The following is a 15,628-nucleotide window of genomic DNA, read 5'->3' on the forward strand; positions in this document are numbered from 1 at the left end:
AACACCGAGGGTAGCTGTTTATTATAGCCAGCTTGGCACTGAATTACAAAATTAAAATTATGTGGCCCTTTATAACTAACGCTAGCAATACACATGATCGGTGGAATTATGTTGACTTATTTTGCATTTCATAGGGACAGTTCAAAGAAATATAATAGAAAAAAAAATATGGAAAGATTTATCACAAAGGACCCTGTAGCCCAGAATATTTTGAAAAAAAAAAATTCCATTTATTTTGGTCTATTAAGAAAACTCGCATGGAAATCATTTGCTTAGAACTCATTAAGTATAAAACATTCTGAAAAAGTGCTAATTTTCTAAAAGAAACATCTATGCGGTAAGCAAATTATATCTCTCTATGACTTATTAGTATGGGACCGTGTGAAGTAGAGCAGCTGGCTGCAGACTCAAGCAACTTCTAAAGGGCTGATTAAACTAAGCTTCCCGGCTGAAGTTTGATAGAGTTATTAATTTAATCATTTTTAGACAGTTAATTTCGTTCAGATTGTTTTTTCTTTTCCAGCCTGCCTTGAGCAGGGAAATCTGCTTTACTCTTCGGTGAAGAAATCACACCGAGGATTTGATTCCAGATGCTAATAGAGATGTGTCTGCAACTCCTGCATTACACGTACCCGTGACATTCGCTTTGCACTTGCACTGGCCTGAATTTGGGTGACAGGTTATATCTCCATCCACTGTCCCCGAGGTATTGCATTTGCAGGGACTACAGCCATCAGGATCCGCCTCTTGCAGGTTGTAGAATCCATCGTGGCACTGATGGCACCGTCTGCCAGAAACACGTCTCTTACAATCACACTGGCCTCCCATCTGGGGAAGAGACAACGTTTTGTAGAATGATGAACGTGTCTGCTTTTAGATAAACTTGCTCACTCGGTACAGGGCAGGGAGGGAGGGGGGAAAAAACTTAAAATGTTAAACAGACAAGAAGGTAATATGGTTATTTCTCCCCCCTCCTGTCATAAAAGCCTACGAAGCTTCGGCAGGAGGACTATATGGAACTGAATTAAAATAAACCCCACAGAAGTCAGCAGTAGACGGCTAACGGGGAAACATGGAATTAAGCTTCGAGTACCACGCAAAGAAATAAAAATGTGGGCAGGTGGAGACCGAAAATAGAAAGGAGGCAGCAGTTAATTTAGTCTTTACAACTCGACCTGCTTCTTTCCTCTCCTTTACTGTTCATCCAAACTTGCCTTGTACACACAAGGTGCTTCATGTAAGGAAGGGTCTTCCTACCACAACAGCATCCCTGGGAGCTGTGGAAGGTCACGTTATGTGAGCAACACCTCTGGGCTCCCACCCAATTGCCATCATTACCCAGCCCCGAGTAGCAGAGAAACATCGTGTTTCTGAACCGTGTCAGTACTGGAGTATTTATACTACTGAGCATCCGAAGGACTGTTCTAGAGAGAAACTGGTCTTAACAATTTTTTAATAAAAGAGCCTTTGTGAAATTGCTCATTTGCAGCAATCCTGGGGCTTCTACGGAAAGACACATACACATTTCTGTGCCACCTGCCTGCCTGTCTGACCGTGACCTTCTGCCTCCCTGCAGCACGGCCTCCCTGCCAGGAGCCCGCTCAGCCCCAAGATGTGGCCCTGGGCCTGTCTCCCTATTTCTGGGGCGGATACGATGATGTCTTTCCTTAGGCTCTGCCTCTCTCGGGGAGAAAAGGCCACATTGACCTAACAGGCTACCTTCGAAGGTACTCGTTCCACTTCAAAAATGGACAAACAAGTGGGCGGCGGGTTCTGCCACACAAATGCCACGCCTTGGAGAAGGCCGGGCGAGGAAGGGACCTGGCCCTGCTTGTGTCCGCCGCAGTGATTGTGATTCCGCTGGTTTATCATCTTGCTCGGCTGTGGGAAATATTCACCCGAGAGGAGAAGCTGCTCCTTGGTGGGAGCCCGAGGTGTCTTGTCTCTGCCATCCTAGGGCGCCTGTCATCTGTCAGGCTGCGGTGTCTCTACAGCTCCCCCCCCTCCAGAGGGCATTTCCGAGAAACTGCCGCCCCAACTTGCCCACTGTCATCTCTAAGGAGCACGCAGAAAGGAAACATTCTGGAGCAAGCTCAGACGGGACGGGACACATTCTTGCTCAGTCTCCCGAGTGGTCAAGATGCAAGGAGTATAAAGGGGTTCCCCACACGGGCTGTTCCCAGCAGTGGTTACAGTTACAGTGCTACGTCTCAAAGGGGATCACTTCATATGGCTTCATCCCCTCTCCAACCCCCCCCCTTTTCCCCCTGGTTTAGGTCTATTTCGCTCAGAGATCATTAGCTATAACTCGTAAGACATGCATGTAATAGATGTCACCATGTTCAATCACAGCGTTTTGTAAATGTCACCTGAACGGCACAACCAATACGGTATGTGGTCTTTATTGTCATTTGCTGCGGAATTAATACAGTGCTTATTAACAAGATGATGCTCGGACTTTATCAGAATGAAGGGTCTCACAGTAGAGTTCTGAGAATACGTCCAGCGTGAATAAATGCATTTTCTGTATCTATAGTTACTGTTGTATAGAAATACGCTTTCAGGAGAGTTAACTCTTTGGGTTTAACTATCTTTTTGTTTGTTTGATTTGGGTTAAAAAGAATTAAAGTTGCTGTGAACTTACACAGGAGGATGCCTGCTTACTACAGAGTTACTTTACTGGACCAGTGAAAATATGCATTCCAAATATTATTAAGAGAAGATGTTCGTCTGAGATGAACTGTCACATGGAGGAAAACCACTGGGCAACTGGAAACAGCTGCATTGGAGGGGTTATAGAAAGAGAAAATTAACTCCAGTATTGATTGGGCCACTAGACATTTGGGGGCCTGTTTGTTACATCTGTTTAACTTATCCTGACTACTATTAGTAGCGATGCAATGGGCCTCATCTTATATTATTTTACACCTATGAGTTAAATCAGCATCTGGTTACTACCTAACGTCCCTGCCAATGCTACGATCCCTGCTGAATTTAGCCTTAAGCTCCTGAGGTATTATCACCTGTCCAAGTTTGTATACCCTGGTCCTTGGGATGAACTCACGCCAAAGGAGATGCCAGATGTGTCCAAACGTGTGGAACTCAACTTAGACTGAGCCTGGGAACCTCAGCTCGGTCACAGCTCCGCCCACCTTACCTCCAGGAGTCTGTCACCACCCTGGTTCTTGGATAACTTGTCAGTATGAGCCTTTCTGTCAAGCTCGGATCCACTTTCCTCTTTTCCAATTGACGCACCAGCACCTTTGTTCTTATGCTTCGCAGCTGGGCCTCTACAGTCTCAGGCGGCTCAGTCATTACCAAGCTTGCCAAGAGCAATGTCACCACCCATCTCTCCTTAAGTCTCTGAGTGAGAGACCGTGTGACTTAGGCCCGACTCTTCCCGGCTTTCTTTAAGCTGCAGCTAAACTCCCCACCGTTCAGATCCTTCGCCATCCCCACGCTCCTGGCCAGTATGCACGCACCACACTATTCAGGGTCGAGCCCCTCGCAGGCCAAAGGAACCTGTACACTGTTTCCATCTCTACGCTCTAATATCTGGCTAACACAAAAGGTGAGGCGATGTATTTTCTGCAAAAATTCACATGGCGACTTCTGGACATGTTGCAGTAACTGATGACAAATACTCAGTTTTGAGCAGATGAACAAGCTTGGGTGAACTGCAGGGAACAGGGCATTATGCAGAGGAAGTGTATTCTGCTCCATTTTCTAATGTATTTTCTCAAAAATTATCACTGTGGCGGAACAATCAATTTTCATGAGTAGGGTCCTAATTCCTTATGGGCCCGACCTGGGACTCCTGCCTTCACTGATGCTTTTCCATTTCCCCTAATTCATTTCAAGCCCTGGTCTTCAGCCTTATTAATCTATTTTTTAATGCCTCCTAACCATTCCTCTCTGTTCTGGCTCCGCTGCAGCAGTCTATTGATGTTTTATTGAGCACTGCAATCAACCATTCTTCTTTCTTTTACATAATTACAACTATATTTTCAGTGTTCAGCCAACTTTCAGGTTCCCTTATTGTTTTTTCTTTCCTTTTTTTTTTTTTTAAAGGAAGTGGCTTAGATTAAACCCTCTAATTTTGAGGACACAGCTTAGGGTACAATTCCACTGTGATGTAACAGAGGCTCAGTGGTGTGTAAAACTTAGAAAACCATTTGATTTTTAGATAGGTCTGATGAAGGCACTCAAAGCCCTCCCCTCTGAGATACATAAACAAATAAACGAGTAAATACATGGAAACACTCTTACATAAAATTTAGATTAACCAAAGAACATGTATGCATAGATGCAGAGCCCATGGACACAGACAATAACTTGGTGAAGGCCTGAGGTGGGGAGGGCGTCTGGGTGGAGGGAGGCCAGTGGCAGAAAAGATGTGGGACATCCGTAATAGCATCAACAATAAAATAAAATAAAAATTAAAGGTCTATCTGGATGCCCCCAAACTCATCCATGGTAGCCCTAGGGACAAAGGACTCTATATGAAGGACTCCTCAATAATAATAACTCTGCTCTATTTTCTACTCTCCTACTAATAGTAACATTATTTTTGTGCTTTAGATGCTCTATGTGTCTTGACTTTGGCATCCGTATTTTTAGGCTGTAGTGACTCAGAGCATTACTTCACGCCAGCCTCAAGATCCTGGCATTGGCGGGAGGAAACATTACAGCACTTCTAACGCAAGAAAAAGGCGAACGCGCCATATCTTATGGGATTGGACTGAGGGTCAAGTGACAACTGCCCAGCGGAAGCTCCCTTCCAGAACCCGGAGAGCACGACACACTCGCTCGGGCCATTTGGGGCTGGCTCGGATCCTAAGTTATTATAGCAAAATGAGGCTGGAGCAACTGCCTGATATTCTTGTGTGCTCCCTAATATTATTAAGGACTGTGATTGAGTGAATTTTAGAAATGTCCTTGAGTTCAATTTTACAGATTGTAATGCTGACAGCGTTGACGCCTTTTTCAGCATGTGTTGTGATCCCGCCGAAAACAACAAATAAACATCTTTAGAGGCCTTTTGTAGGATTATTTAGGCAAGGTGGACTTGACACTGTGTTTTCACCTGTAATAATAATCTTGGTGTCATACACTCTGTGTCTGCACTTGGAGCGTGAGAAGATAATAAAAATTAAGGTAGAACGTGAATGTGATTTTGAGATGAACAACGTGGAGGCGTTAAATTCGTGAAACGCCTCTGTCATTTCATCTGCATTCAGATTCCTATTTGTAGCTCTCTCTGGCTACATATCGGAGTTCATGAAAATCCTATTTATTTCTGCTATAAAAACGACCAAAAGAGCAATTAAAAAATGGTTTAAAATGTTTTTAAATCAATGGAAAAAATGTTAACATTTTAAAGTATGTCTTGTTTTACCCATTTTCAAACTATTAATTTTGCACATAGAAAATATGGACATATAGAGGCATCTAAGAAAAGCTTTCTCTGTTCCCTTCCCCTACTCCCACTCCTGACACCAAAGTACACGTTCAAATATGCTATTATTTCCTTTTTTTCCTCACTGTTGGATAATACTCCATCGGGTGGATAGGCTACATTTCATTTATCCACTCCTCAGCTGGCTGACACGGGGTTCTTCTGCATTTTGACTATTACGAATAAAGGAGCTATGGGTGTTCAGGAGTAAGGTGGTGTGAAGATATATATTTTCATTTCATCTACATATATACCTAGAAGTGAAAGAACTGAGTCATATGGTAGCTGTTGAACGCAGGACTGTTTTCTGCCTGTAAAAGTGGGTACACATTTTATACTCCCCCAGCTGGCTCTGGGGATACCAGTCACCTCCACACACGCATTAATGCTTCTCATGGTCTATCCTTCTAACGAGTGTGCCCTGACCGGGGATCAAACCCACAACCTTGGCATCCTACCTGGCCAGGGCCCAATGAGCTTTTGAAAAGGGAGTGATGCTTCACCTTCACTCCTGAGAACTCACCTGGTCGCACAGGAGGCTCCCGTTCCTGGTGCCAACTGGGTCACAGTCGCAGGGCTTGCACACGTCTACGGCTGAAGGATCGGCCCCGACTGGCCGGAAAAAGTAATCCTTACACAGCTCACAGTTCCTTCCTGTGGCGGGGAAAGGTGATGCCTGGTGACTTCCAGTTCATTAAGATCGGCTGCATAATTCAGAATTAAAGACTGTATTCCTTGGAGGGGATTCTATAATTTTCGGGACGTCCGTTTTAATGCACCTTTCATCTCTACCTGCCAATGTAGTGATCCGGAGCATATGAAACAATGAACCTGTTACAAACTGTGTTTTACTTCATTAAACTCCCATCTGCTGTAAACGCCACACCTCCAAAAAGCTGGCCTTTAGAGGGGCCCGGCCATTTGAAAAGAGTTTCTTTCTAAACTTAAAACTTGACTTCTAGGGCCGGACACTTAGTCTAAATGGAATATGAGGGATTTCCGTCTGCACAGTGGAGGATGGTGGTCCAGTCAGAAGAGACTATGTATGTAGTGCTAGAAATATTTTCCAGAACTAAACCTGGTAAAATAAGAGACTGCTCTTAATATAATTCATCACAGTTAATGCAAATGCTTCCGTTAGTGCTTATGGCTATGATTTTTCATTGCAAATATCAATAGAAATTTATTATATTTAGGCATAACAAATAAATTCATATTAAATATTAGAATAGTCTGACATTTTAGAAATATCAGGTAATTCCTATAGCTTGCAATTTACTAATACACACACACACACACACACCCCTAACCTACAGGCGGTTTCTAAAGTAAATATAAATACTATATAGAACTGTTGAAATATAACAAGGCAATCAACTTCCCCTTTAAACACGCACCTTCCTCAAATACCGCTCAAGTTGGCCCAATATTAGAAGACTATAAAAATAATCAGTGAAAATTCACATCCTGATGGATATTGGCTATGGTCTTAAAATTAAATGGGTTCTTAGTATTTATAGACTATGTCCACGTACATATGCTGATGACTTTCAAATTTCGATCTCCAATCTAGAAATAGCCCCTTTATTTGCCACTGCATGGATACGGACGGGGTGATTCCCATGCCCCAAGCACGGTGCTAAGCGCTGAGAAGGGTTTCGTTACCTGTGGTGTTGTGCTCGCAGCCGTCGCAGACCCCCCCGCCCCCTCCGAGGTGCTCGGCGGGAGAGGGGTCCACGGAGCTGTCGTAGTGGCAGCTTCTCGCGTGGCCATTGCACCGGCAGGGCCTGCAGGCGAAGGCGTGCGCTGGGTCGCCCGGGCGGAAGGGCTTGTCGTTGTAGAGGGGCAGGCAACGCTCACACTGGAACGACAGGTCATCTCAGAACAGCAAGGCCACACGCGGCCGTGGCTATTTTTTTAATTTACACATCGGGCCCTTTGACTAGACAGAATATCATCACAGTTAAAAGCCAGCAACTGTTCTCACCGCTTGGTAGTTCCCAAACCACTCCATGATGTCAGTGGCGAATTTCTCTTCTATTGTAGAAATTTAAAAAGTCAGGACTTGCCCGGCCAGTGTGGCTCAGCGGTTGAGCATTGGCCTAGGATCCGGGAGATTACGGTTCGTTGGATTCCCGGTCAGGGCACAGGCCAGGGTAGGGGGCTCGATCCCCAGCAGGGGGCATGCAAGAGGCAATGACTCTCATCATTGATGTTTCCATCTCTCCCTCTCCCTTCCTCTCTCTGAAATCAATAAAGATATGTTTAAAAACAAAAGTCAGGACTTTGTCTTTGGAGCATTGATACAGTATTTAGTCCAGAAAGGAGAGGGGGAGAGAGAGAGAAACATCAGTGATGAGAGGGTCATGGATCGGCTGCCTCCTGCAGGCCCCCGACTAGGGATCGAGCCCACAGCCCAGGCCTGTGCCCTGACTGGGAATCGAATGAACCATGATCTCCTGGATCCTAGGTCGATGCTCAACCGCTGAGCCACCCCGGCTGGGCTTGCCATGTCTCTTTTATAACGGCTTTTGGGGTCCCAATAAGGATAACATCTTAAAAGAGTTTTCACTTTTTTCGATCACAAGCATAAAGCGAACAAAAATGTTGTCTTCCCGCAAATATCAAAGGCAAGCTTTGGCTGGGTCCGCGCCTCCGGCTCAGGTAGGCGCCGTCCCAAACGCAAACAGCCAGCAGTTGCTTCGCAGAAGACAAACTGCATCTGTAATCGGTGTGACAGGACCGCGGTTTCCATGTCATCACTCCCACCAACTTTCATGCAGGAAAGTGTAACTCGAAATACAAAACCAGCATCATAGCACCCTCTGATGAGCAAGGGCATCAATAAGAATACTTGGAAATGCAGTAAAAAAAAAAAAAAAAAAAATAGGCTTTGGGCAAAATTTTGCATTTGGCCCAAGTTTTGCCATGGAACAGGACTTTTATAAAAATCGGGAATGAGATTAATTGCATGGCTAATGGGCCCGGGGGAGAGAATCTGATGAGCCCGTGTTTCTCCCTCACAGCCAGGAAGTCAGGGAGTGAGTCTGCCTCTTGTCTCCCATTTGCCCAACTGGAACCTATCTGTCCCCCAACTTGGGGCTACAAGACGTGCATCCTAATGACACCTGATGGCCCCCAGGAAGTAAGTGTTGGCTAGGGCCTCCGCCTCGGCAGCTGTAGCGACATTGGATCAAAATTAACCAGAAATGAACTTTGATCACAAACGGCTCCTTGCTCCACTCTATCGGCCGTATCCTCTAGATCAGACCCTGGACCCGTGCGCTATGATCGCAGAATTGGTTATTAATGGTTATAAATAATAGATTGCATGGGAGCAGCCTGATAAACTGCCGGTGTCCCTTGAACTGAAGGCCAACACCTGTGTTGGGCTCCCCCCTCCCCCAGTCCCTCTCCCCGACCTTGTAATTTCCAGATTTGGAACGTGGATTATGTGCCAGGCTTTCTGTTGGGCATTATTGACATGTTATCACCTATCTTTAGATTATTTAGAGTCAAAAAAATAATAATTAAGACCCTGGATTAAGTTGTTTTCCTTTTAGAGGTGAAGAGACTGAGCTTTGCAGAGGTGAAGTGGCCTCGGGGATCTGCTGCTGAGTGACGTTGTTCATATGAACCTCTTTATTACCCAGTCGCTAATCTAGTAATAAGTAGGCGGCGATGTCTTCTGAGGGTTCAGCAAGGGACAGACACTCTGCTAAGTACGTGGTCTTTACAATAACCCTGCGAGCCAGGTATTATTACCCCCATGTAACTTAGGAGAAAAAACAGGCTTAATGGGATAGAATTAATTATCTAAGAACACAGAGACAGCACATCGAGGAACAGAAATTAGATATGGGAAACTATATGACCCGAAGCCTAGGAGATTCAATAAAATAACCCATTTCAAATGCTTACTATAGCTCCGGGCACATAGATAGTACACATCTCATGTTACTTTTCACAGTTAGTGGAAGTACCAGTAATTAAACTAACGTATCTGACTTCCAGCCTATGCCCAATCTCTAGCTTTTGATTACGTAAAATAAATTTGATTTACAAATGATTGATGGCGAGAGAAAACTTGCAGAGGTCAATCCCCCCACGTTAAGACCCATCGTTGATAATATTCTAATGACTGGGACGTTTTTCTTCTAGAAACTGAGTTTCATTTTTCTATTTGGAATTGTTTTATCGCAAGTCATCTAACAACAGCCAATTCTGAAGTCTCTGCATAAACATCACCCCGTGTAGTAATTGCTCCCTCTGTGTCCCCTCTCTTAAATTTCCTCGACAGTGACTTCTTTGAATATTAATGTCCCCATTGCATGGGACTTTTTCTGTTAACAGCTTAGCAAGTGTCTATTAAGCTCCTACTGTGTGGGTGACACAAAAAGTGTAAAAAGTCAATAACTTTCATTTTCCAGAAGACGCATGTAAGTTAAGTTAATTATTTCAGTTCAAAGTGATAGGAGCGAGGTCTAGGTATTAATAGTGTTAGCGGAGAGGAGAAGGGAGGTGGCTATCTCAGCCCAGAGAGTCGATAAGTTGTGTGTTTCTAAAAATCTATCCATTTCTTCTACGTTTATCTAGTTTGTTGACATCTAAGATTTTTTATAACAGTACAAGTTGAATGCCCCAAAGGGAACGGTTTGAATATCATACAAATGTATGTTAATATAAATGTAGAGATATCCATAATGTAGCTGGAATTTAAAAACCAAGTGAAATCGATATGTAGAGTGTAATCCTGTTTTCCAGATAAAGGTAGATTCATCTACGGATACGGAGATGGAGCTACAACTTTAAGATAGAGATGGTATAGATTTACGTAGAATAACAATAATAAAAGATCTGAAAGGATATTAACTAAAGAGTGTTTGCCGAGATTACCTACGGGTGCTGGAGTTACAGATGACTTTGACTTTTTATGACTTTAGTTTTTCTACGGTGTACATTTATTACTAACGTGTTAAAAGCCGAGGGCAAATAAAATAGAACTGCAAGGGTGGTTATAAGAAAACTATACATCAATGGCATCATTTGTATGTAGCATTTCACTAAGAAAACTAAGAAAATCAAAATGTTTGTTTTAAAGTATATACAGATCAGTAAGATACTACGGAGAAAATAATTTTCTCTTGGGGCAAAATGTAGGCTGAGGGTTTATGCATTACCAGTAAACAGAGTATGATTTTTAAAAGATAAAAAAATTCAAACAATGAGATTAATATACAGAAGCAAGGATTTTGAGGGATGACAGACTAAATTTGTTATGAAATTTGACTTAATGCGTACAGACCTAAATGACGCGGTGACATATCTTTGCTTTTGATCTTAAGCATGATGCTATGTTATTATCATTTTCATAGTTTACAAAGACTGCAAAAGGGAAGGAATGCTTTGTAGTCTATTATTTGATTACAAAATTAATGAAACTTTAGCAGAACACTCTCCAGGTCCATCTGCGCCATCACCAATAAAACCAGCCAGTCAGAGAAAGGCAGGGACCATATCATTTCACTTACATATGGAATCTAATGAACAAAATAAACTCACAAACAAAATAGAAACAGACTCATAGGTGCTGAGAACAGACTGGCAGCTGTCAGAGGGGAGGGGGGAAGGGCTGGGTGAAAAAGTGAAGGGATTAAGCCCAAAACAACAACTCATAGACCCAGACTACAGGATGGTGATGACCTGAGGGAAAAGGCAGGTGGCGGGAGGTAGGAGAGGGCACAGGGAGTGTAAATGGTGATGGAAGGAGGCTGAACGTGGGTGGTGACGATATATTATAGAAACTGTACACCTGAAGCCTGTAAAATCTTATTAACCAATGTCATCCCAATACATTCAATAATTTGTTTTTTTTTTTAAAAAGAGGTCTCATCCACCTGACTACAGGAGAAAGGTAACTTACGGTTGTTCCTCCAAAAAAAGTAATGCTTTTTTAAAAACTGATTTCAGAGAGAGGAAGGGAGAGAGACAGCGATCTGTTTCACAGTGAGATTACAAAATGATTACTTTTTAGAGATCACTACAGTATGACCTACTGAGCTAAAAAAGGCCCTTTGTTCCACGGTCCCCCAGGGGCCTAAATGAATTAGGGATCTTCGGAAAGTCTGCAAATCGCTCCTTTCTCATCAGGAGCTGCCAGACCAGGAGGTTGGAAACCTCGAGAACCTAAACCGCTAAGGATCACCATTGTCCTCAGGCTCCGCTCACAGTCCAGAGCTTCCTCCTGCCTTCGGAGGCAGCAGTTCCCTTGTTATTCAAATGGTGCCGTCTTAGCGCAATTTCTTTCCTGCGCTAGGTGGACAAGTCATCTCTACAGACGTAAATACCCCACTGCGCTCATGGAACTATTTCATCCCATGCACGTTTCCCCACGTGGCCCAATGGCTCCAATCACAAAGCCATCGGTAGACAAACTAGATAATTTATGATCAGTGACAGATGGGGGGGGGGTGCAGAGGGGGGAGGGAAGTGGAAGTAAAACTTCCAACAGCAAAGAGAATCCAGACAGAAAATTACTCAGCGCTCTGCCCATGATAGGTGATCAATGCACGTGTGATGAATGCCTAGATGAGTGACCTAATAGACTGTTTGCATTTATGACAGGCTGGGGGGCTGTCCCTTCGTGTGTCTGGTATGTAATTGAACAGTAGCATTAAAGATTTGAAGGTAAGTGCAATATTCTCCTGCAGGTTGTTACCTGTGGGTGACTGTGTCACCTCAATTAGCAAATGCAAAACAATTACCAGGCTTCCCCATTGAGAAGACAGAAATGCTCCTGCACTTACCCCTCAGTGACAGATTCCTCTCTCAGCAATTATCCTTCCCCTGGTGAGAAATTCTCATGCGATTAAAGTGTCCACAGGAAATATGTACTTAACCTGCTCTCTAGGCGCTGGAATTGATAAGCGTAAATTAAATAACTACTGATACTACCGGGACAATGCGGACCCGATATTGGCGACAGTAGTGACCATGAACACTGACCTACCGATCACACGCAGCCTGTCTGACGCTTCGGCTATCCTATGTCGTGGCTACTTCTAGAAACTTTCTAGTTCATGCAATGCCTTGTCGGGACCTCTACGGGCCAAGCACAATGGAAGGTTGGAAAAACGCCCAAGAAAACACATTTTAATAACATGAAAAAAAAATCTGTATTTGGAAAAACATAGAGACTGTGAGTTGAATTATTTGGACTTCGGTTTCACACGTTGTCTACAGAGACATATAACTGTCAGTCTATGTACTTTCCAGCACATAGACAGGATGGCTTGTGACTGCAGACCACCTACGCCTAGAGGTTGAATGAGACAGAACCACTGAAATGATGGGCCCTGGAATCTCCTTCTCTAATTCTGAAAGCGCCTGCTAGTGCTTCTGTCCCGGGAGAGAGCCACCCCCATGAAGCGACTCGATTTAGCTCCACCCCACATGTCCCTGGTGCTTTCTGAGCTGCTGCTCCTGCACTGCAGATTTGTAGTATCATTTGAAATATGGGAATGTGATACCTCCCACCTGGTTCTTTCTCAAGGTTTCTTTGCCTATTTTTTTCGGGGGGGGGGGGTGTCCATATAAATTTTAGGATTAATGTTCTAGTCCTGAGAAGAATGCCATTGGTATTTAATAGGGGTTGCACTGAATCTTTATATTGCCTTAGGGAGTAAGGAGATTTTAACAATATCAATCCTTCCAACCCATGAGGATGGTATATATCTCCTTCTATTGGTATCTTCTTTAATTTCTTTCTTTAATGTCTTGCAGTTTTCTGAATACCAGTCTTTCACCTCTTTGATGACATTTATTCTTAGGTATTTTTTGTTTTTACTGATAGTCTAGCTACACAAAATATTCTAGGTGTGTTGGTTACTTTCTTTCTGAACTTAAAAGGTAATATTTCACTGTCTTCTGCCTTCCCTTGTGGCTTGAGAAATCTAAAGTCACTATATCTTAAAATTTTGTGTCTATTAATCATTTGGCTTTTTCTCTCTCTCTGGCTACTTTTAGGATCTACTCTTGGTCTTTGGTGATCAGAAGAATTGTTATATCTTACCTATGTATGTATGTGTTTTTTCTCAGTCTATGCAGAATTCCAAAGAACAATGTCATTCCTCAACTCTGGAAAATTCTTTACCTTTATCCCTTTAAATATAGTTTTTCATTATTGTTTTTCTATTTTCATAAATTCTATTTGTTCCTTCTATAAATCTTTCTCAATATATCCCCATGCTCTTAACCTCTCTTTCGTGTTTTTAACTTACATTTTAAATGCATTTATGCACATATCTATCTCAGGGAAATTACTAGTGCAAGTGTTTTCCCAAAGATTAATAATATCACCATGTGTCAGAGAGTAAATGAAATGCTTGACCTTGACTCACTAAATGTCCATCTAATGTAGAATCTATAATATGAACTGCCTGAATGATAGTTCATAAAATGAATTCATCAGTATTACACAAATTGTAACATAAAATGAAGTACATTGAGAGTAAAACTGCAAGCAAAGAGAAAACACAACTGGCAAAACTCGATGTGTAGTAAAACCTGACACGAGTAAGTCACGATGACTCACATTTTTAGACTCGTGCTCTAAAGGACCATAGTCTTTAAAATAACAGGAAACATTCATTTACATAGTAAGCATTGTAGCCTGTGACGTTCCACCATCAAATTATTGAATGGTAGGCAGGCTTATTAGATAAAATGTTTTAAGCTGGCTCTGCCATTTATAATACTAACAAAGATGCATATTGATAGTTTGATTGTAGTTAATTCATAAAAGCCATGATAAATGCTATAAAAGGGTCACAAATCAGAGCCAAAGAATAAGAGAAGTATTCACGGTTACTAATAAATTGCTCTGTGAGCGCTTGGCCAGCCTTGCAGGTAATGATGTCACGAAATGATGAAAGAATCGCTAAGTAGCCAGCGAAGTGCCAGTGCTTGGCCGAGGTACCGGTCATTGCATCATTCTTGGCTTAGGGCCTCTGAAAGGTGAATGTAGCTCTTAAAAGAAAATGAAAAATCCTACCGATGCAGTTTCAACTGAAAACACCCTTCTTAAAGTTAGAGTCTATCAACACCTGAACTCTCAGAATAGGTAAGGAAAGTACTAGTTAAAAGAACAGGTATATTGTCGATATGCACCCACACTAGTTGACATACACAATACACACCCACGCTTCCATTTCCTAGGTTGTGGTCTGTATCTATGAGCTTAACACATACTTTCTGATAGTTATAATGGACTTTCTGAGCAGGTGGATCATAGGTACTATAGTGCAATAAAGCTACTAGCACAACTAGTTATGAAATGATCTAAAAAAGAGCAAGGGAAGTAGAGGGGAGGGATTTAGAAGCTTATGTACCAGCAGAATACATATTGAATAACTCCATGGTATGAAATCTTGTAACTAGCTATAGTGATGGAAAATCTGTGGTTCCCCTGGACTGAGGGTTGAGGGGAAGGAAGCACTGGCAGGGAAGGGGTACAGGAGGATGTCTGGGGAAAGGGGAGCATTCTATGTCTTGTTTAGGATGGTGGTTACACAAGACTATACATTGGCCAAAAATCAAACTACACATTTTCAATAGGTGCATCTTACCGTATGCAAATCATGCTTCAGGAAAGTTGGTTTACAAAGTAGTTTTATAAGATGCTACCATGGGTCAAATTGGGAAAGAGACACAAGAAAAATCTCTTTTGCATTATTTCTCACAACTGGCTATGAATTTGCAATTATCTCAATATAAAAATGTACTTAAAGTTTATAATAGATGTATACAAGAAACAGTGATCATGTGTCATCCAGAAATTTAATTTAATCATATAAAAGGAGCGTATGGTTCCTATCAAATGATTCATCCAAGTTCAATACCATGTCATACTGAATTCTACCTGGAAACATCCAACTTTGCTTGAAAGTTACTAAACAGTATCTAGTCTTTTGGAATTTGTTTTGTTCTAAATTAATCCTAAAATGGCACCAGCTGATACTCTAAAATTATCCTCTAGTCATGAAACATGCCATTATTGTATATGGTGTGCATCTCACATTAAAATCAAGGCCTTGAGTAAAGTCCTAGAAAAAAGTATGTGTGGCTTGAGGTTTATCTCAGGATCAGAGGTAATAAGAATTTTTTGACTTG

General features: G+C 42.4%; 1 protein-coding gene across 1 annotated transcript in view; it reads right to left on the reverse strand.

The window, feature by feature from the left end:
* The window catches only part of USH2A (usherin), a gene marked incomplete at its 5' end in the record, with an annotated part of 301,919 nt that overhangs the window by 253,924 nt on the left and 32,367 nt on the right, over positions 1 to 15,628 (reverse strand). Inside the window, 3 exons of the mRNA XM_081124187.1 lie at positions 633 to 828; positions 5,982 to 6,112; positions 7,124 to 7,319. Of these exons, the coding sequence (XP_080980313.1) occupies positions 633 to 828; positions 5,982 to 6,112; positions 7,124 to 7,319 (523 nt within the window). The remainder of the gene's footprint in view (positions 1 to 632; positions 829 to 5,981; positions 6,113 to 7,123; positions 7,320 to 15,628) is intronic.

Source organism: Miniopterus schreibersii (assembly GCF_964146895.1).
Source record: "Miniopterus schreibersii genome assembly, chromosome: 21".
NCBI lineage: Eukaryota > Metazoa > Chordata > Mammalia > Chiroptera > Miniopteridae > Miniopterus > Miniopterus schreibersii.